Raw genomic sequence first — 24388 nt, 5'->3', positions numbered from 1 at the left:
ATCTCTAGTAAGGAATACAGACTGACACAACTCAAAGAACATGTAAGACCTCAATAATATGAATCAGTGTTGCATGTTGGTCTATTATTTTCATTATTAGGATTCAAAGGCAATTTTTAATAATACATTAAAGTTTAGTGTAATTATTAGTGACCTGTGATTCATGTAAACTGGATATATATAGATGTCGCTTCAAGGCTGAGAAATCTAGACCTCTATATTGTGATGTCCAACCCTGACAGCTACTATTCTATAATATCTTTATCTGTTTCAGTCGTCTCACAGGGCAATTTAGTTTTTGTTTTTTTTACAATTTATTTAAAGATATTTGCTTTGTTCTTGGTAAGGGATGATATAGTATATTAATAGAAAATAGAAATAATTGCATGTAGAAATTCTAATTATAGACCTTCCTTGTTAGACAACTCTTGACTACAAAACTATCTAAAATGTTATACATCATTATTTAAAATCAGTATTGGACATGTAGCCATTCAGCTGTCACTGCATCAAAGACATATCAAGTGCATTTAATGGATCCAGAAATATTGTATGTCTATGTCTAGAGTGAAACCTCTAACAAGGCTTATTTATACATAAATCAAAACATACAAGATACAATGAACTCTTCTGGGTCATTAATGCAGCTTTGTGTGGAATTCAAGTGAGATTCTCCAGAGGAGGCTTTCCTTGGCTTGGTTTACGAAGCAATGACATCTTGGGGGTCGAGAGGAAGCTCATAGGTGTAAGTATCATCACCTTGCTGATTGTAGGAGGGGACCAGTGGAGCTTCAATTATAAGAAGACCTTCTGGAGAAAGAGAGGCGAACACTGTCAGGGGATCCACTTCAAGGGGCAGTCTAAAAAGAAACAGGATATGTAATATAAGTAATCCCAGAGTGAATAATTCATATAATACATGCTCCCTAATCTTTATTCCATGTGCAAGTAATAGTAAACAGAACTAGTATTTGATTCTTTTATATATTATATTTTTGCAATATGTTATTTTAGTATGGAATTCTCATCAGGAAGAAAAACATAGTTATGAGATTTTCATTATTGATCATTGACGATAATATGTATAGCTGGTGAAGTCTAATGTAATATAATATGGCAGAGGCAAATACATACAGATGTTCACTCTTACATCTTTGCTAGAATTTGGGGACTCCAGTTTGTCATGAAACCAATTCAATACAATATTGTGACATGCTAGAAAAACTCTTGACAGGCTGAAATTCACATCACAACTACTGGGTGGCCACACATAAACACATATAGCATGGACATCTCGTGACAGAGCATGGCGAAATCACCTTTATTTGAAAGCTGATCATCTCATGCCACCTATTTTGGGATATGAGAAAATGTAAGGAAGGACACATTGTTGCATTTTAATTTACCTTTGTTCAGGATATTTAAAATAACAGCATAATAATTGCAATTTAAATGTTGGTATTTGTTAGGCTTCGCTCCCATCTGCTTTGGAGGTCCCCCTTGCAGATTCCGACAAAACTCCCTAACAAAATAGCGCAGTATGCAGCACTATTTTGTCTGGGAAACCATCGTATTCCCCTAAACTCAATGGGCGCTGTTGGTGTCCAGCCGTTCTGTTCGTTTCTTTTTCCTGTTCCTGTGACGGAACAGAAAAACGGAAATCAACATTTATGGATTAGGTCTGCAAGGACCATATACCATAGGTGCTTAAAAAATTGTGGTATGTGTAAAGGGAAGTGTTTTCTATGTCAGATATTAGTTAGGTGTGTATCTCTGCCCTCTGGGGGAGAGTACCACAATAAGCCATGACTAAGGACGCAGTCGCCATCTGAAACGCGTAGGCACCGCCTATACCACCAACCACTTATTGTACTCTGAAAAACACTCGTGTCAATTTCTCAACTTTTAACTACTTTTGGAATAAAACTTGGAAGAAGTTTCCCATTTTAACAGACACACAAATCTCAGCGCTGGATAAATTTTTTCCACTTTCCTGTACATTATACACATCCAATGCATTCCAGGAAACAGGAAGTTCCAACTGCTTCCATCCACCTCAACAGGTAATGGTATTCCATGAGGTAGCCATGAGGCCCATGCCCTCTGCCCCCTTGCACGTGCATGAGCATGTGATGTCACACAGATGTGCACGGGGGGGGGGGGTTAAAAGGACAAACGGTCCCAAAGTTCTCTCTTATTTCCTGCTCCCAATAGACTCCCCTTCCCTCCTGGTCTGCTCTTGCCTCATGGCCCTTCCTGAGAGACCACACCAACTTGGACCACATGAAGCGCTAAGTATCTTCTCCCCTATACACTCTAAGTAGCCCTTTCTCACCAGATCCTCACCTGCACATTCCCATACCCTGTTAACCCTTGGTGTCCCTGAGTCCCTGTTAACCCTTGGTGCCCCTGAGTTAACCCTTGCAATCCCTGAAGTTAACCCTTGCAGTCCCTGTTACCTGATTAACTCTTAGTTTACAGGGATAGTCATTGCTATGTGGGAGTGGGACAGAAACAGTGAGCATGTGCATGTGTATTGTTTTGTAACGTAACTTCTATGTATGTTTAGGTAAGTGGGTGGCGGTATAATTAGGATTGTGATACCGTGTTTATACTGTACTACGTATAGTGTGAGTATACTCAGTAAATATTAACTTGTTATATGTATTGGGGTATACTGATACTATAAGGTGATCGTTTACTGTGTTCTGTGTTTGGTTTATTTTATATGTAAGTGTGATTATTGTTAGTAATAAATATTACCCTTTATTTACTATACAATTGTATTTATTGTACGGTCTTATTCCCTTGAGTAGCAGCAACGCAAGTAGATTAACGTTAGTATAAGGAAAAGGTAGGGGAACTAGGCATAACCCTAGTGACCCTGATTATAAAGGAGGTAGTAATAGTGGGTGACACAAGTAGGGGAAACCCGCTCTTATACCAGCCCTTTTTCAATATGTATGTAATGCATGTTTGGCTCCCTAGAAGACAATAGGCATGTTTCTTTACATATCTGCACCTATGTATACAGCGTGTTACATACATTGACATGGCTATGTAAACAAAGTTGCATTCTTTATAATTTTTTCCTTATGTGTTTTCACACATTTAATCAACATTTCCAAAACTCCTGCTAAAAATAAAACTTTTCTAGTTGCCGTTGCTCCATTTTTCTTGTAGGGGTTGTCATATTGTTCTTTTCGAGCATTATCAATTACCAATTGTTGGTTACATTAACATCTCCTGTTATTTTTAATTACTGTGGAACTTGGATTTAATTTAAATAGTAGTATGAAAAACAATCATTTTATGTTTATTTTTGTAGAGCCCCTCAAAAATGTATTGCATCATAGACAACCTCTTTCATCTTGGAGCCACCACGGCAATCAGCTGATTTTGCCTGGGGGAGACAGTCAACCAGACACTCAGCAGCAGTCATTCAGATGAATTTCCATCCATTTAATATATGGATGACTCGAGTCCACCAGAGCGGTATCCTCTGTTACAGATCCAAGGGGGACCCCCTTGTATAGGGCATATTTCAGGTTTTGTCTTAAGACCACCCCTTTAAAGTGAAACTTCTTTTTGGAGTCACTTTAAACATTATATTAGGGAGCACATTCATCACTTCAATCACCAATAACTCTGCAGAACTGAACACAATTCAAATAAGGGCTGCCCTGCAGGTGATGAGACTGAAATTAAAATGACCCTAGAGTGTATGAGTGTTTGAGATAGGAAATCTAGAATTTAGGTTGGGACTAATATGAATGATGACAATCTCTGTGCAGCGCTGTTTAATATATATGCGCTACGTATATAAGCAATAGGAAAATAAATATATAAATAATGGTGGTAGTAAACAATAAAAGAAAGATACATGAAAGAGTAAAGATCAAAGTAATCAAAAACTTTTCATGTCCTGGATGTACATGCCTGTTGTAGGTAGTTATGGTGGAGTGAGATCCCATTCAATGTTTTGTTGTAGGGCACCATGGTTATTTTCCGGCTAAATATATGACAAACAGTTCATGCGTACACAAAAGCATCATTGGTAGTGTCTGTCTGTGGCAGACTATGCAGGATCTCCTTGCTATTGTCCATGTGTGTTGATAGAGAGACACCCACCTCTAAAGAGAGCACATCTGAAAATAACATGATATTGCTGATAGCTTAAAGGTTTTTTCCAGTCCCAAAAATCTAATGGACAGCGTGAGCAGTAAAAATGATGGGGAAGCAGCACTCGTACGAGCACTGTGGCCCCATCAGAACAGCTGATCGGCAAGGGACGGGAGTCGGAACTCGACTGATCACATATTGATGGCCTATCCTGAGGATAAGTCATCAATTTTTTGGGACTGGAAAACCCCTTTAACACCCTCATATCTTCTAAATGGTTTCATGGTGGAGCTGAAGTTGAATTTTCTCTTTCCAACATTGATCAGATATTTAATATTTTCTAAGAAATTATGATTCAATATCAAGGACCCTTATGCCTTTTTCAGGCAGGTGTCTCTATGCACCCATACAGAACACTTCATAAACACTAACTACTTTATATAAATATTAGACTGTGGATTTTGTAATACTACAGTTTAGCCCACTAACTACTCAAATAGAAGTGTGTGCAGTTTTATCTCTACTGCTGATAATACTTATTTTCACTCAGAGGTACAATTTCCAGTTAAACATATGAATCATGATTCTACCTCTATTGTAGCAACTTCAGTAAAACCTATCATCTGCTGCTATTCTTTGTCTGCTGATTGCCAGTTTTATACAACTGTAATTGATTGATGAATCCATATTATAAAGTTTTATGGCATACGATTGGCATAGACTGTCACTAACAGTAAAGAGGCAGAGATTATGGATAGTTTATTACATATGGACAAGGAAATGCATCTCACTTTTTACAGGGAACCGTCACATGTCACGAATAAATCTTCTCTTATACTTACATATGACAAGACAAATTTTTTTTTAACATTTTCTTCATAATTCTATGTATTGATATGTATCGGAACTACATAATTGCTTATTTGTGGAGGTCAAGCCTTAGGTAGCACTTAAGGACCTACATCTGATAACATTTCTAAAAAGGTCAGTGCGGCAAATTTACTGCTGTGTCTGGGTCTAGAATGCGTCGTTATATGTGCCAATTTTGGCGCAAATTTAAAGCTTGTACCTCACTTGACACTTTTTTAAAAGTGTCTCGAAAAGGGAGAGTGGCTTTCCGGAAAGGTGTATGGCTTAAAATGTGGGAAACTGCCCTAGAAATGCGCAAAAAAACTGGCACAACATATTGGTGCAAAATAAACCAAATGAAAGGTGGTATAAAGAAATAAAAGGTAATGCAAGATGCGCCAACATTTTCATGCAGTATGAACCACTGTGATAAATGTGGCGATTTTGTGACTGCTGGGTCTACGTTTACGCTGTCTAACTATTAGACAGCATTAGTGATTGTGGGCCAGTGTGTTTTATGTAGTGCAGGGCCAGAGCGGGTGGTGCATGACACAGTGATAAACTAGACATAACACAATGTACCAGTGTTACTTTAACATTAGCACGGTGTCTGCCACCCACTTGCCCTTTTCTGTGTTCTGAAAAAGCAAAACAAAATTAGAATCAAAACTCATAGACAGACGCATAGTTTATTCACAAATGTTGATGTATGAGATGGTGCATGTGAGATGGACGATCCAGCAGCTTATCCTGCTATTAAACTGTGATATCAAATAATATGATCTGAGCTCACTTTACCCACTTTTAACATTACTAGAATCTTTTCATGAGTCAGAAGAAAAATGACAGACTGAGTCATAAGTCATCTGCCTGATACCGTCTGCAGTGTGACAGTACATACCTCTACCATGAGTGGAATATTTTAAAGCTATTACTGAAAGCCATTATATGGTTTTCCCATCTTAGACGTTTATGGTATATCCACAGGATATGCCATAAATGTCTGATAGATGCAGGTTTCAGCTCTGGGACCCGCACCTATCTCTAGAACTGCAGTCACAGGCATTTGCACGGCTCTCTCTCCATTCTGTTCTTCGGTAGTTATGTAAACAGGCGAGCAAGTGTTCTTGGCTGTTTCCGTAATGGCCATAGAAATGAATCGAGAGAGCTTCCGACATGCGTGACCACCTCTCCTTTTATTCTCCACCTAGGTGCGCTGGCTGGCAACTGCCTCCCTAGATGGGACGGAAGTTGAGTGACCCCCATTCTATAGATGGATGTATGTCCCAGAGTTTGGGACCACTTATATCCCTGGATAAGCCATAAATGTCTAAGTTGGGAATACCCCTTTAATACTAATGCTGTGCAGCAATATTTCCTCACCTCTGACTCAGAAATCTGACTTTTGGGCTTACTTTATCTGGATCCTTATCTAATGATACCAGGGATAGCCTAGCATTACAGATACTTGGCAATAGGCTAAAGACCCTTTTACACTGGACAATTATCGGGCAGACAAGCGTTCATAGGACACTCGCTGCCGATAATTTCCCTGTGTAAACAGGGGAACGATCAGCAGATGAACGAGCAAATGGTCAATTATCTGCTGATCGTATCGTTTTGAAAAAGTCAAAGTTTATCGTTGTCAGCAGTACAACTCCATGTGTAAACAGGGATATGTGCTGCCAACATAATAATAACGTATGGGGACGAGCGATCGGAGTAACGACCGCTCGTCCCCATCCATAGCTCTGTGTGACAGGAGCAAACGAGCGCCTATCAACGAGCTGTTTTGTTGATCGGCGCTTGTTTACACGGACCAGGATGGACCCTGTAAGAGGACCTTAAGAACCATGTCATTAGCATTTTAGTACTAAAGTCAATATTGTACTATTGGACTTTGCACCAGTATGTCACAAATCCTGCAGTATTTGGCTCTTTATAGATTGTACTCTTCTAATATGCTGGTTATTTTGTTCTCTTCAGTAGCTGCTTGTCTCAGGGGATTGACTGGGCTGGAGACAATTGTAGCAAACTCTCACATATAATAAGTATTTGGTCTTTACAGGTTCTTAAACACTGGATATAAATAAGATGTTCCCTAACAGAAGGCAGAGATCTTGAAAATGGGGATTAATTAAAACACCATGTATATTAAAATCTTGCATACATTTTCATTATACAAAAACTTAGGTTTCTGTTTTTTTTTTTTAAATAAAGCTGATTTAACTTTAGGGAGAATAAGCATTTAATTTTTATTTCGATTCGTAAATCAGACACAACAGACGATGCCTCTCCCAACTTTGCTACATTTATAGTCCCAATAATTGTCTTTCTTTCCCATTTTATAACAGTGACATCCGTCTATAATAACTTTATGAACTTTGTCATAGAACTTTATAGTGTATGTCTAATGCTTGCAATCTATAAATCAATGGAGGAAAGAGAAGACTTGCATGCTTAGAGTAATTTACATTGAAATACTGTAACTGTGCTACTTTTTCAGTAAGTGCGAACATGGGGGTCAATTTCTGTGAAATAGCAAGCTGTATAGAGCAGAAAACATGTTTAACCCTTTCATGACCAAGGGTCATTGATGCCCCTGTGTCCAGGTCAAATTTTCAATTTTTGATATGCACTTCTTTAATCCCTTAATGACGCAGCCTAGTTTTGGCCGTAAAGAGAACCTTTCACCTCCCCATACATGTGCAGCTGAGTGCAGCATGTAATGGGGAGGGCTGCACAAATTCTGGGGCACTTTAAATAAAAAATTCTACCTCCCTCCGTTATGTAGACATCAGTGCCGTTATATTTGGCGCCCGATATTTAAATAACCCCCTGAACAGTCGATGGGGCGTGTACTGTCAAGGGGGCGTGTTACTATGGCTATGACACTGTCCAATCAGATATGGACAGTGTTACAGCAAAAGCAAGGAGAGAGAGTGTGCGCGTGCGCACGCTCTCTCACTCTTCAGCTTTGAAGATCAGTCTTCTGCCGAACTGGCAAGGGGGCATGTCACTGCTACGGACAGTGTAAAGCCCAGCGCGCGCACATCAGAAAATCATCATCATCAAAGGCCCATGATTTCCTGGTCTATAAGAAGGCCCCAGCCCTTCAGATCCTTGCCTGAGCGTTGTTAGTTTATCCCAGTCTGTCTTGCAAATGGTACCTTAGTGCTTCCCATTCCAGTTGTTACCCGTGCCCTGTTACCTGTTCCTGTATCCCGTGCTGCTCTTGTTCCTGTGCCTACCAGTGTTGGAGTCGTGTCTACTGCACCTTGCCGCATCCAGTGTCTTCTGCCACGTCCAGTGTCTTCTGCCACATCCAATGTCTTCTGCCACATCGGATACTGCCCACCACGTCTGGCGCTACCTGCTGTACCGGTCTCCATCAGTGCTGAAGCCACAGCCACCGTCTGGACTAGTTCAGGTACCCAAGCGTTACTATCTACCATTTACTATCGTATAGACTGTGACCTGGTCAGCTGCCTGTCCGCTACCGTGGAAAGGCCTACTGGGTCCACATACCCTGTGACCGTGACAGCGTAGTGACTAAAAAACATAAATTCTACTGTTGTTTTTTATTCTATTTTTTTTACAGCGTTCACCGTGTGCTATAAATTACATATTGACTTTATTCTGCTGGGCAACACGATTACGGAGATACCATATGTTTAGAGTTTTTTTTATGTCTTATGGCGTTTGCACAATAAAATACTTTTTATAAATAATCATTTACTTTTTATGTTGCCTTATACTTAGAGCCATAACTTTTTATTATTTTTCCATCAATAAAGCTGTGTGAGGAATGTTTTTAGCGTAACGAACTGTATTTTCGATCAGAACCATTTTTAGGTACATGCAACTTTTTACATTTTTGTTTATTCAATTTTTTGGGAGGTGAAGTGACCCAAAAAGTGTGATTCTGGTATGGTTTATTATTATTTTCTTTTATAGCGTTGACCGCACGGGATAGATAACTAGATACTTTTGTAGTTCAGGCCGTTACGGACGCGGCGATACCAATTATGTAGTTTATTTATTTATTTTTATTAATAATAAAGGACTGATCAGGGAAAAAGGGAGAGTTTTACTTTTTATTACTTTTAAAACTTTTTTTTATTTTTTTACTTTGTCCCACTAGGGGACTTGAGGGCAGGAGGCCCTGATCGCAATTCTAATACACTGCACTACATGCGTAGTGCAGTGTATTAGAGCTGTCAGTTACTCGCTGACAGCAAGCACGTCAAGACCCACTAGGCTTCCGTAGATGGCAAAGCCGGAGGCCATTATGAGGCCTCCGGTTGCCAGAGCCACCATCGCCACCTGCTATCGTGTAGCGGGCCGTCGATGATGGTTTAACCCCTAAGAAGCCGCGATCGCTATTGAATGCGGCTTCTAAGGGGTTAATCAGCGGGGACACCGCAATTGGTCCCCGCTGAAGGAGCTGCGGCAACCACTGTACGAGACAGCAGTTGTCACAGCTCCTGTATGTGTCGGGAGGACGGCCGAAATGGTCGATCCTCGCGTAACGTACTATTAGGTCGGAGCGCTAACGATGTAGTTACTATGACCTAATAGTACGTCCAGGAGTGGGAACGGGTTTAACGATAATATCTTTGGAACCGCTTTGAATATCACAACTATTTTTACTTTGTTTTTTTTACAAGACTTATGAGGCGTTCATTTTCTAGATTAGTTTAATTAATTCCCTGTTTTTCATTTTTATTATGAGCAGACAAATCACTAAAAATGTAAACAATTTTTTGTAATTTTTTATATATACATATATATATATATATATATATATATATATATATACATATATACAGTGAAGGAAATAAGTATTTGATCCCTTGCTGATTTTGTAAGTTTGCCCACTGTCAAAGACATGAACAGTCTAGAATTTTTAGGCTAGGTTAATTTTACCAGTGAGAGATAGATTATATAAAAAAAAACAAACAGAAAATCACATTGTCAAAATTATATATATTTATTTGCATTGTGCACAGAGAAATAAGTATTTGATCCCCTACCAACCATTAAGAGTTCAGCCTCCTCCAGACCAGTTACACGCTCCAAATCAACTTGGTGCCTGCTTTAAAGACAGCTGTCTTAAATGGTCACCTGTATAAAAGACTCCTGTCCACAGACTCAATTAATCAGTCTGACTCTAACCTCTACAACATGGGCAAGACCAAAGAGCTTTCTAAGGATGTCAGGGACAAGATCATAGACCTGCACAAGGCTGGAATGGGCTACAAAACCATAAGTAAGACGCTAGGTGAGAAGGAGACAACTGTTGGTGCAATAGTAAGAAAATGGAAGACATACAAAATGACTGTCAATTGACATCGATCTGGGGCTCCATGCAAAATCTCACCTCGTGTGGTGTCCTTGATCCTGAGGAAGGTGAGAGCTCAGCCGAAAACTACACGGGGGGAACTTATTAATGATCTCAAGGCAGCTGGGACCACAGTCACCAAGAAAACCATTGGTAACACATTACGCCGTAATGGATTAAAATCCTGCAGTGCCCGCAAGGTCCCCCTGCTCAAGAAGGCACATGTACAGGCCCGTCTGAAGTTTGCAAATGAACATCTGGATGATTCTGAGAGTGATTGGGAGAAGGTGCTGTGGTCAGATGAGACTAAAATTGAGCTCTTTGGCATTAACTCAACTCGCCGTGTTTGGAGGAAGAGAAATGCTGCCTATGACCCACTGTCAAGCATGGAGGTGGAAACATTATGTTTTGGGGGTGTTTCTCTGCTAAGGGCACAGGACTACTTCACCGCATCAATGGGAGAATGGATGGAGCCATGTACCGTCAAATCCTGAGTGACAACCTCCTTCCCTCCACCAGGACATTAAAAATGGCTCGTGGCTGGGTCTTCCAGCACGACAATGACCCGAAACATACAGCCAAGGCAACAAAGGAGTGGCTCAAAAAGAAGCACATTTAGGTCATGGAGTGGCCTAGCCAGTCTCCAGACCTTAATCCCATCAAAAACTTCTGGAGGGAGCTGAAGATCCGAGTTGCCAATCGACAGCCTCGAAATCTTAATGATTTACAGATGATCTGCAAAGAGGAGTGGGCCAAAATTCCATCTAACATGTGTGCAAATCTCATCATCAACTACAAAAAACGTTTGACTGCTGTGCTTGCCAACAAGGGTTTTGCCACCAAGTATTAACTCTTGTTTGCCAAAGGGATCAAATACTTATTTCTCTGTGCACAATGCAAATAAATATATATAATTTTGACAATCTGATTTTCTTTTTTTTTTATTATATATAATCTATCTCTCACTGGTAAAATTAACCTAGCCTAAAAATTCTAGACTGTTCATGTCTTTGACAGTGGGCAAACTTACAAAATCAGCAAGGGATCAAATACTTATTTCCTTCACTGTGTATATATACACACAAAAGTAGAGATCTTGCATCACTCCAAGTGTGAAAAAAATGGTGGTTTGTGGCGATTCCAAACTGGTTGCCTGACAACGGAGGACGCCTTTGTCCGTGGTGTTTACACAGTGGAGTGTTTTGTGTCGTCATCACGCTTCTGAAGCGTCCTGTTGCATGGCAACGTGACACTTCCGCTTTCAATGCTTGACGCATGCGCACTTTACACTGGCACATGCCGAACACAACGTGGTGTGCAGCAGTGCATCATTACAAACATAACCTGATGGATATATACATTAACCCCTTCAAGACTTTGGCCTTCAGGACGAAGCCGATTTTTCAAATCTGACATGTATCATTTTATGTGGTAATAACTCTGGAATGCTTTTACCTATCCAAGTGATTCTGAGATTGTGTTCTCGTGACATATTGTACTTTATGTTAGGGAAAAAGATTTAGAGAAAATTAGCAAAAATTTGCATTTTTGCCTAAATTTAAATGTATCTACTTGTAAAACAGATAGTAATACCACACAAAATACTTTTTAGTTTATATATCCCATATGTTTGCATCGTTTTTTGAACGTCCTTTTATTTTTCTAGGACGTTACAAGGCTTAGAACTTTAACAGCAATATCTTACATTTGCATAATTGATCTCATTAGAATTCAAATAAAGTGCATAGTGCAAAAAAAATCATCATAAACATGTGATTACAATACCAGTCAAGGTATAAGGTTGATACAAAAAGTGCATGTGCTTGTACGATATATTATAAACACAATACATAATAGCAAATCCATAAAAATCGTATGATTATTACATAATCAGAAATACACCAGCTGTGCTAGAACTAAATGCAGTAGATCCACTCACCAATCAGAACTTCAGGCCTTTATTAACCCCTTCCCGCACCTTGACGTAACTGCACGTCGATGTGTGCAGTAACTTCGTGCACCTCGACGTGCAGTTACGTCAGTGCTTTGGCGGTTAACTGTGCAGGGTGTCTGCCCTGCATTCCCCGTTGCCGATCAGCGGCCCATCGCCGCTGATTTCGGCAGTTAACCCCTTAATTGCGGCGTTATATTGCAATCGCCACACTTAAGGTGTTTAGCGCAGATCGGCAGCCCCCACGTGAAATCACGGGGGCTGGCGATGGTACCCATGACAAACGGACGTCAGACAATGGCTTCCGGGCTGCCATGTACAGAAGCCTATGAGTACCAGCCGGAGGGTGGTCGTCGTAGGCTTCCTGTCAGTGTTACTGTCACGTCACAATGACAGTTGGAATGCATTACACTACGTAGGTAGTGTAATGTGTTCCAGCAGCGATCAGAGGTGCAAGTCTAAATGTCCCCTAGTGGGACAAGTAAAAAAAGTTAAAAAAAGAATAAAAATGTTTTAAAAAAAAGTGTAAAAATAAAAGTTATGTGATATAAACAAGAACTGCTTTTTTTTCCTATAATAAGTCTTTTATTATAGGAAAAAAATGAACACCTAAAAAAAAAAGTACACATATTTGGGATCACCGCGTTCGTAACGACCCCAACAATAAAACTATAATATTATTATTCCCGTACGGTGAACACCGGAAATAAAATAAACGAAAAACCATGCCAGAATCACTATTTTTTGATCACCACCCCTCCCAAAATAAACAATAAAAAGTGATCAAAAAGTCGCATGTACGCCAAAATAGTACCAATACCAACTACAACCCATCCCGCAAAAAACAAGCCCTTACACAGCTTTTTTGACTGAAATTTAAAAAAGAAACGGCTCTCAGAATATGGTGACACAAAAAATAATTTATTTTATAAATAAGTTATTTTATTGTGCAAACGCTGCAAAACATAAAAAAAACTATATACATAAGGTATCGCCGTAATCGTATCAAACCGCAGAATAAAATATAATGGTCATTTATAGCCCAGGGTGAATGCCGTAAAAAATAAATAAAAATCATTGTCAGAATTGATGGTTTTTGGTCACCTTGGTTGCTGAAAAATGGAATAAAAAGTGATGAAAAAAATCGCATTTAGCCCAAAATGGTACCAATGAAAACTACAGATTGTCCCGCAACAAATAAGCCCTCACACAGCTCCGGTGGTGAAAAAATAAAAAAGTTTCGGCTCCCAGAATATGGCGATGCAAAATGTGCAGTGTTCCAAAAGCAGATAAGATCGTGCGCCATTTAGAAGTGTGACACTGGCCACATATCTGCGGATTATTATTTATTTACCCCATTATTATACCCTCTTATTATTCCCCTGATGTACTCTGCCCAGCCTACATGTACCTCCACATTATAAACTGAAATACCAGCAAAACGCCAGAGCTACTACGAAGCTAAATCTGTGCTTCAAAAGCCAAATGGCGCTCCCTCCGTTCTGAGCCCTACAGCGTGCCTAAGCAGCCATTTAAGTCCACAGTTATGGCATCGCCGTACCCGGGAGAACCCGGTTAATATTTTATGAGGTATTTGTCTTCAGTGGCACAAACTGGACACAACATATAGTGCACTAAAATGGCATATCAGTGGAAAATTTTAATTTTCACTCCGCACCATACGCTGCGCATTTAACCCTTCGCACCCCACGACTTAATAGCATGTCGTGGTGTGGGGGGTGATATATGGAGCGTCTCACGCGCTGAACCCGCGCCATACACTGCGGGTGTATTACAGCTGATACCCGGGACTAACAGACAGAAACAGCGATTGTGCTGTTACAGGAGCCTGTAAAAATCACAATATACATTAGTATTGCAGTGTATTCTACCAGTGAGCTAACGATTGCTGGTTCAAGTCTCCGATGGGGACTAATAAAATGTGTAAAATCAAAAGTAAATAGTTATTATTAGTGGAAAAAATTAAATAAATATTTAAAGTTAAAAAATAAACCCTTTTCACATTTTTTCTCTAAAGTAATGTAAAAAAATAAAAAAAATACACAAAATTGGTATCGCTGGGTTCGTAAAAGTCCAAACTATTACAATATACCATTATTGAACTCGCACGGTGAACGCCGTGGAAAATAAAGAATTATAAACGGCAAAATCGCAGATTTTTAGTCACCTTGGCTCTACCAAAAAATGTGATAAAAAGTGCTAAAAAAGTCGTATGTACCAAAAAATGGTTTCAATAAAAACTGCAGCTCGTCCTGCAAAAAATAAGCCCTCACACCACTCTATTGACGGAAAAATAAAAAAGTTGTGGCTCTCGGAAAGCGGGGAGGAAAAACGAAAAAGAATAAGCAAAACATGGATCAGTTCGGAAAGGGTTAATTACTTTCTAATGAAAAACAATTTATGACCATAAGTGGGGTATTGCCCTATATATATCACTAGTATTTGATGTGTCACTATGCTTGATAAAGGTCCTGTAGGACAGAAACGTTGCTTTTTGTTGACTGAATAAACCACACCTTTTTTCATACTGGAGTGATGCAAGATTTTTCTCTCTCTCTCTCTCTCTTTATATATAGTGTCAGCCGGGGATTCCACTCCTGGAGAAGGATTCCACTCTGGGGATTACACTCCTAGAGAGAGCCACTAACGTCACTGTCCAAATGGAAAGTGACGTCAGGAGCTCTCTCTAAAAGCGGAATACCCGGCCAGTGAGATCTGACACCGGGGATTCCGCTCCTAGAGTCAGTTCAGGTGGCGCTATCCAAAGTGGGGGAGTGCAATGCTATCTACAGCGTGGGGGGGTTGCTATCTGCAGGGGGGGCACTATCTACAGCGGGGATGGAGAGACGGTGGAGGCTCCCTCTAGGAGGGGAACCCTCGGCCAGAGCTCTGGCCGGGGATTCCGATGCCGGAGGTAGCTTAGGTGCCGCTAGCTACAGAGGGTTTTGCGCTACCTACAGGGGGTTGTGGGTGGCACTATCTACAGTGGGAGGTGTATTCCGGGGCTCTCAAAGCCCCGGCCGACATGAAAGTGCAGCGCTGCTCACACTGAAGCAGCACTGCACTCATTAAACCCGTTCCAGGCTGCCAACGTCTATATACGTGCTAATTGCACGGGGCATCGGCAGTTTGAACAAATATAGCCGTACGGCAGTCGTGAAGGGGTTAAATAATGTATCCAGTTATCAGCCTTATGTTAACCAAAATTGGTCCTTTGGATTACCCACTGCTCATATCTCATTTACTGCAAAGTCAGGATGTTGTCAAATATTGCTAAACACTAATCCTAAGTCTATATTTTTATTCAGGTTATCTATTATTCACTTTACGCAGGCATTTCATCCTACTGTAAAACTGGCTGTAGTGATTCCATAACCTCTACTTTATCTCCCATATCTCCAGGTCTGATAACTTCAGACACATTTTAGATACAGGTAAATGATATAAACAGCAATATTTTTGACCTGCACTTGTATGAGCCTTTATTTTAGGTCTCGTGGTCCTCTAATACAGGGGTCCTACATTTTTAAAAGTCTTTGCTCCGTTTTCAATCCCTTGCACTCTCCTTTTTGATTATACCTTCTGCAATGCTTCTGAGGGAGAATATGGTGTACTCGATACTGAGAGAGCCTTTGTATCTATAATACAGACCCGTAGGATCTTAGTGTGCCATTGTAGAGGCTCCGAGTAGCGTGTGCCGTGTACAGGAGGCGTAAAAGCTATTGCTCTATATTAAATCTCCTTGAGATTCTAGTGCTAATCTTGTAGATGTCTAACAAGGTTCAATCCTTTGTCCCCTTCTCTTCTGTACTGTAGCTGCACCTATGGTCAATAGCATCTTTGTATTCATGACATCAAAATATATGTCTTAGCGCTCAATCTTGACATCCTAATATCTTGAGTTTCTGAATGTATAAGCTAATTCATTTATTTATGCCCTCTAGTTTCTTATTAATATGGACGTGACAGTTTATAACCTGTTCTTAAAGGGGTTTTCCCATCAGGGACATTTATGGCATATTCACAGGACATGCCATAGATGTCAGATAGATGCGGGTTCCACCTCTGGGACCCGCACCTATCTCTAGAACAGAGCCCCGTCAACCAAGTTCTACCTTTCTTGACTCCTGCTGACCCCTGGCTCTTCCCGATTAGATGGTCGGGCGTTATGAACACAGCTGAGCTACGTTGTTTCCGTAACTCCAATAGAAGTGAATGGCAGTTACAGAAGCAGCGTAGCATGCGAGCTAAACTGTTTCCGTAACTGCCATTCACTTCTATGGAAGTAACGGAAACAGCGTAGCTCAGCGAGCTACGCTGTGTTCGTAACTCAATACCATCTAATCAGGAAGCGGCCGAGAGGCAGTGGAAGCCGAGAATGGTAGAACTGGGAGACCCCGTTCTAGAGAGAGGTGTGGGTCTCAGAGGTGGGACCCGCATCTATCTGACATTTATGGCATATCCTGTGGATATGTCATAAAAGTCTCTGATGGACAAACACCTTTACGTCTCCCTTAAATAGTGTTCCAATGCTGACTTCATCTTACAGCTTGCCCAACAGATACATTTCCTCCCACAGAGCTGTATTTCAGGCATATAAGACAATCGAGGTTGAAATGGTGAAAAAGAGGATTTCACCATCTATTGTCTTATATGGGGGAAACACGCCTCTGTAATAGAAAATTTTCATAGATTCGCTTACCTCTAATCTCTTTCATGCTACCAATGTAGTTGATTTTGTCTTGCACGCTTGTATTGATACGGCTTGCTCATATAATGTAACTAGTCTACACTATGTTTTCATTTGCTTCAACTAAGTTGTAGGCCTTGGATAGTACTATAAAAATAAAAACTAGTGGAAACCAATGCAATTTTTTCAATACATGAAAATATCCAAATACTGGACAAAATACTTTCCTCAACAGAAGAATGCCTTTGAGGTCACTGCAGTAATTTGTTAATAACTATCTTACAGTATTTTGAAATAAAGAATCATTTAAAAAAGAAAAAAAAGGGACTTTAGGTCTAATGTATTGAGTGTTTTTTTAATCATGCAAGGGCCGCACAATTAATTTCACATTTGATGACAAGAACCAAGGGAAAACAATTATATGCATAAACCATGAACAAATGTCTGTAGTAGCTCTATGCTAGTAGATACGTGATATCAAAAGAATGCAGCTCAGCCAACGTATGCTCATCTGCATGAGCTCAAGGTCCTTTGGAGGAGGGAAACAATTCTTGGGAAAAACATGTCGGAAAAAGCTGTTTTACTGCTGATACACAGTGCTATCCCCCCTCTTAGTTTTAAGCAGGCACACATCCTCCCCCACAAAATATCCACCTTCCTCAGGGGAAAACGCAGGATTTTTTAAAGGGGGGGTTTCCAAATGCATATTTTTTAAATCAAGTTATTTTCGCCACACTCCCGCTACCCTCTGGGTTTTATACTCTGCATATATCCACCAGCTGAGCCCTTAGAAGCACTAATATAAAGGGCTAGGTCTAATGGATATGTGCTGACCACTACTCTTAGCGTAAAAACCAGCATAGATAGTGCCACATTCACTGGCCCCTGTAGATAGTGCCCCACACTGCCCCCTGTGGATAGTGCCACAGAGCCTAGCCTTAGATAGTACCACAGTGCTGTACTATAGATAGTGGCACACTGTGTGCTACACACTGACCCCTGTAGGTAGTTCCACAATGCCCCCTGTAGATAGTGTCGCACGCTGCCCATATAAATAGTGCCACAGTGCCATGGATATTGCCATAATTTCCCCTGTAGGTAGTGCCACAGTCCCCCTTGTGGATAATGCCCCTGTAGGTAGCGCCACACTCACCTGTTCCCGCACCGTCCTCTCCTCCAGCAATGCAGGTCTGGTCTCTTCTGACCAGGCATGCTCCAGCGGAAAGATGCAGGTGGCACAATGACATCATCGGGCCGTCTGCATCACTGGTAAAGTCTGCATCACTGGTAAAGCACTGAAAGTTGCCTCGCCAGGGCTGTCAATTGTATCCGTGTCCTAAAGACGTAGATACAATTGAGTACAATAGCATGCAAGGGCCTTCCGTCCCTGGTCACAGGGGGGTTTACCGGGCAACTGGAAACCCCCCCTGCATATGCCACTGTTCCTAATAACAAAACATTCCATAACATTACTTCTACTACTTATTACATGTCTTTTACCAAAATCTGTATTGTTCAAATAACTATGTTCACATTTTACTGGTACAAAGAGTCCAGCAACCTGTAGCTGTTTTCTGAAATATATTATTAGACTTAAAAGTTCCCTGGGCTCTCAAGATGACCATGTCTTTGGATACACCAACATCCACATTGCAACTGTTGAGCATAAAAAAAGAAGAGGAAGAAGAAGAAGCAGTTGTAAAGTTTGTACTAGATTGGTATACTATAAATCTAAAGAACAAAACTATAAATATACCTTTTACAAATCTAAGTGTACCTCCCATTTTTATTGTTTTCAGGTTTAAAAATAAAAAGATCTTGCAGCAGGAAACAGACCTTCCTAAATAAAGTTGTATTCATCATTGTTTAGATAAAGCTGACCTTTGCCTTGCTGCACACTGTAAATCACAGAGTACCCTCTCAGTCACCTATGTATTTATTTTCGATTGCTTATACGTATCTAACCAACATATTCTGCAGTGCTGTATAGAGATTGTCACCATTCACAGATGTCCCTGTCTCCAAGGGGCTCACTATCTAATTTTCCTATCCCAGACACACATACGAACACGAATTTCATAGAAAGCCAATTAACCTATCAGTATGTTTTTGGAGCTATGTATCCTAATTCATACAAGAGTGCTTGCGAGAGTCAATTCAATAGGTGGAGCTAGATTAAGGCTTGTGGGGGCCCCTAGGCATAAAATTTGGTGCGAGCCCCATCCCCTTTTGAGCTTTAATATGCTCAATCCTTTGTTTTATCTGGAGATAAGTGATACTAGAGGTGACTGGCAGCTGCTTTTTAACTATCTCCCTATAGCAATAAACCAGGCTCAGCCACCAGATATTTTCTAGTTTGGAGCTCTGATACCCCATCTGCCTTCATTGCAAACAAGGAAAATTGACTTCCAACCCTTAGGCCCCATGCACATGACAGTGGCCGTAATTACGACCCGTACAGCCAGCCGTTTCTACAAGCCGTGCTCCCATTATAAAGTATAGGAGCACGGTCCGTAAAATGAAAAATAGGACATGTCCTATTTTTTTCGTCAGGTTTCTACGGTACGGTCACCCTCCCGTAGACATACGGGAAGGTGTCCGTCGGCCATAGAAATGAATGGGCCCCTAATTACGGACCGTAATTACGGGCGATTTTACGGTCGTGTGCATGGGGCCTAAGTAATATATAATTTTCTTGAAATGGAAGAATTTAATTAATAGGTAAAAAGACTATCAAATGACATTCAGAAAAGTTTCATGTGGACCATATGAAAAAAAAAAGAAAATAATTAAAGGGGTTGTCCCAAGATTAAATGTTATCACCTAACAAGAGGTTAGGTGATAACAGGATGATTGGTGGTGATCTGACCGCTGGGACCCTCACCGATCACCAGAATGGGAGTCCTGTTCATCCGAATGAATAGAGCTGCAGGTCGCGCATGCACACTGCCGCTCCATTCACTTTCTATGGGACCGCCGGAGATAGCCGTGTACAGCACTTGGCTGTCTCCAGCAGAGCCATAGAGAATGAATGAAGCAGGAGGGCGCATGTGCGAGCTGTTGCTCCATTCATTTGGAGGAACGGGACCCCCATTCTTGTGATCAGTCGGGGTCCCATCGGTGAGACCCCCACCAATCAGCATGTTACCGCCTATCCTGTGGTTAGGGGGTAACATTTAATTTTGAGACAATGTTTTTACTATGTTTTCCTTTTCTGTATTATTAATTTTTTTAAAAACGCAGCAAAGAGCATGGCAAAAACGTAAAAAAAAAATTTGAACACAGCCTTATACATATTTTACTGGGATTTTACATTGTTGTCCTCTCCTTAGTATAAGCCATTAAAGGCTATGTAAACCTTTGAACACTTTTTTTAAAATTATTATTATTATTATTATTATTATAAAACAATGTATTTTATTCTTTTAAACAACTTTGTAATTGTTTTGGTTAATTTGTTTTACTTTTTGAGATACAGCTTCTATTTATCCAAAGACACGCAGGACCCGCTGTCACCAAAGCAGTCAGTCCTGCTGACTTGACGGATTCGAGGTCTGAGCACAAGATACAGTTGCTATGTGCCCAGGATACAAAGTAGCTGTATTCCAAAAAGTAAGATTTTTTTTTTATAAAAACCAATTACAAAGTTGTTTCAAATAATATGATATAGTTTGATTTCTAAAAAAAGTGTTCAAAGGTTTACACTGCCTCCAATGTGTAATCGGTGGGGTTACCAGGCGTGGCCATCAATGTAAAATCCCAGAAAACCCGGTAAGGGCATGGCCAGACATGGCGGAATTGCTCTGGAATTCCGCTCCGGCCAGTCCGCTGCGGCAATCAGCAGCGGACATTTTCTCCATTGGTTTCCACACCTTTTTAGTTAGGTTCGTGCACACGTGGCGGAAAACTCAGCTGTGGACCATAGGCTGCGGTGCAGAATTTGGTGTCCGCAGCATACACTGGCTGTTGCGGACATGTAGCGGACTTGTTGCGGACTTATTGCAGAATTTCTCCATTGACTTCAATGGAGATTCAAAATTCTGCAATGAAATCCGCAGATGTTATGTGTGTTGCGTTGCGGATTGGTTTTACGAACAGGATATTTCTTCATTCTGGCTGGACCTATGTGTTTCGAGGTCTATTGCCAGACTGAGATGAAATGTTTTAAAAGAGAGCAGGAAGTAATCTTCACCTGAATACGCAACGACTAATCCGCATCAATTTACTGCACATTTTAGGTAAAGGCGCAACGGAATCTGCAACGCAGATTATGTGCGGCATTGATGCGGACAGTGTCTGCAGAAATACCCCACGTCTGGCCATGCCCTAAAAAAGCTGCCAATGATGTTGTGGAGAGCCAATGCAACTTTAGCAAGTGTCTACCATACCAAGTTTCCATGTGCTGCCAAAGACATAAACTAATAACATTTTTGCATATACATCTGATAAATGTGGGCATCCGGAAGGAGAGTTGTAAAATGATTTTGAAGAATCAATGCTGTATTCCTCCATAATAGTTTAGCGTGTCAGCGTTTAACAGACCTGGGCCTCCCAAGTCTTTGATTTATACACGTCACTGTGTACAACAGATGCATCCTATGGTGTAGTCATGAAGTTTAAGACATTTAAATCACTTTTATCTTCCTCTTTTATGGCATCACTTGTGAATGATTCCCTATTTGCTGTTGTAACTAGAAATTGAAACAGATGGATTGAAATTATTCAATGTTAACTATTTCAGTGCCAATGAAAATCTTTAAAGGGAAACTACTGCTTACAGTCCTTTTATACAAGATTTAGTCTGGTTCTAATGTTAAAAAGAGGTCCGTTATATCATTTTCTAAATAACATAATTTTACATGTGAACTATGCACATTTACTATATTACGTATGCAGACAGGGCAAATTATCGGAAAATTATATTTTTGTAGATAGATTCTTATCTGTTTCTATAAGGTCTGCTTTATTTTGGGTCACAGGATAAACCAAAAGGCCCTTTTAAATTAGACAAAGCTTGACCGAAGCCATCAATTTCAGCAGATGTCGGGGAAAAGAAAGATCGGACATGTTGGATTTTAACAAGCCGAGCAAGCATGTTTATGGGGAGTCAAGAGAAATAAGTGTTTGCCAAATGAGTCTCCGGCCGACAGTTGTTTAATGTGTGGATTAGGGTTGTCACGATACCAGAATTTGGACTTCGATACCGATACTTTGTGTAGTATTGCGATACTCGATACCAAAACGATGCTTTGCCAACAATAATAATAAAAAAAGTTCTTCCATTTTCTAATGTGAGGCACGTGGTGTGATGAATTTTGAACCTCCATGTGCCTCACATTAACAGTAATTAACCCCATCATGTTCCTCAGTCATAATGGACAACATTGGGTTAATGTGTGAGGTACATGATGGGGTTAATTACTATTAATGTGAGGCACATGGAGGTTCAAAATTCATAATACCTCGTGCATCACATTAATATGTGAAAGAAAGCAGTTTTTTATTTTATAACAGCGTAAACATGAATGACGCTATAAATGTGTTATTACGGTTGCGACGATATCGAATATGTATATTTTATGTATTTACATAATAGCCTGTTCGCACAGTGTTGTTCTGTGTGACATGTGTTCTGGCTGTCCATTGTTTCTTGTGGTTTACATCTCTATAAATTTTACATATGTGTTTATTTTAATTGATTCAATAAACTTTCATATTTTTTAACCCATTTTTCGTGTGTCAGACTCCTAGTTATAGGTTTTGTTGTATATTTAGCGGGTCCACCGTTACCGCCATGCTTATTTTGGGCCTGAGGCTCGGTTCCCGACAGTGCCCGCACATCATTGTGATGGGCCACCAACCATGAACTTTCTAGGGAACTGTTTGGTGTCCTCCATTTAGGTATAGTATAACTTTAAACACGCCCAGTTGTACTTAAGAGGCTCATTTGCATAAATATCAAAATGGTCATAACTTGGCCAAAAATGCTCGTTTTTGGAAAAAAAAACGTTACTGTTATCTACATTGCAGCGCCGATCTGCTGCAATAGGAGATAGGGGTTTGAAAATCTGGTGACAGAGCCTCTTTAAGGCTATATACACCTTCGAAAGCAATTTTTTTAATGTGTTTTTTTTAGCTTTTAAATTGACTTATTAAAATCATTTACTTTTTATGATACAGCTTCTATATATTTTGTATACATTGAAGCTGTATCGTTCTTTCTCAGCCGAATCTGTCAGTTTAGCTGAACAGATGGCTCGGCAGAGAGCGAGTCCTGCATATCTCTGACACACAGGGTCCAGTTAATATCGATCACATCTCATTATTAGCTAGACCCTGTATGTTTAAGACACACAGAGACCACTCTCAGCCGAGCCGCCAGTTTAGGTGAACTGATGGAATTGGCTGAAAGAGAAAGGTGCAGCTTCTATGTTTATCTAGGATACATAGCAGCTGTATGATAAAAACTAAAAAAAAGATTAATAAAAATCATTTTGAAAGTTGAATAAAAAACACATAACACATTAATTTAATAATTAAAATAAAAGGCTTCCAAAAAGGTGTACATAGCCTTCAAGTAAATACAGTATATGCTGTATATCTTGCTCACATTTGAATTTAAAATAACCGACTTGATTAAGTTAAAGAACTTGGATGAATATGCTGACTAGCTTCTCACTATCTATTACATTGCAGGCATATATAATGACTAGAACATTTAGGAGTGGTGTAGATATGCAGATAACAGCTGTTGCTCTGATTCTCACATAATATACAACTATTAATAATAAAATGTTATTCAACCACATGATATCCTCAGTAGGCAAAATAAATCTTCAAGTGCATGGGCGTAACTATGGGGGGGGGGGGGGTGCAGCTGTTGCCTGAGCCTAATGTTCCCTTTGCACCATAGGAGGATGTGTGATAGTTGGAGGGCCCGGTTACAGATTTTACATCTGTAACCAGGCCCAGGAGCTTTAAGTTACGCCTCTGCTCAAGTGGCCACATCAATAGGTGAGTGAATGTTAGATGTTGTTACATAAAATCAAAGTTTATGGTAAAGTTATTTTAATCCAGACTGCGACTTCTTCCCAGTGGCAATATGGGAGAAGTAGTAATCTGAGTTTGTGATGACAGATGTAATTTGATGTCATCAGTAAAAGTGAATTGATGGGGTGGGCATAGCTGGGGTCACCACTCATCAGTATCTGCCTGCACTCTGTTCTGAAGTGGCAGCAAGGAACAGGAGGGACAGGGCGCAGATTCTAGGGGAGTGTCATTATTTTTCAAACTGACACAAATGTTTTATTATAGCTATCAGGACCTAGAGTGACTGTCCAGTCAGGGGACTACATAGTCACTTTAATATAAATGAGCACCATAAGTCATGATACTTGTGGTCACTGACTAT

The 24388-nt window shown here is 40.2% G+C and overlaps 1 protein-coding gene across 1 annotated transcript in view; it reads right to left on the bottom strand.

Moving 5' to 3' along the window:
• Positions 1–514: 514 nt before the first annotated feature.
• The window catches only part of HSPB8 (heat shock protein family B (small) member 8), an 89856-nt gene continuing 65982 nt past the window's right edge, over positions 515–24388 (bottom strand). Inside the window, exon 3 of the mRNA XM_075854778.1 lies at positions 515–860. Within this exon, the coding sequence (XP_075710893.1) occupies positions 701–860 (160 nt within the window). The 3' untranslated portion in view covers positions 515–700. The remainder of the gene's footprint in view (positions 861–24388) is intronic.

This window comes from Rhinoderma darwinii, chromosome 1 (assembly GCF_050947455.1).
Source record: "Rhinoderma darwinii isolate aRhiDar2 chromosome 1, aRhiDar2.hap1, whole genome shotgun sequence".
Classification (NCBI taxonomy): Eukaryota; Metazoa; Chordata; class Amphibia; order Anura; family Rhinodermatidae; genus Rhinoderma; species Rhinoderma darwinii.
The sequence above is the reverse complement of the archived record's forward strand: the minus strand, read 5'-3'. Positions and strand labels throughout refer to the sequence as shown.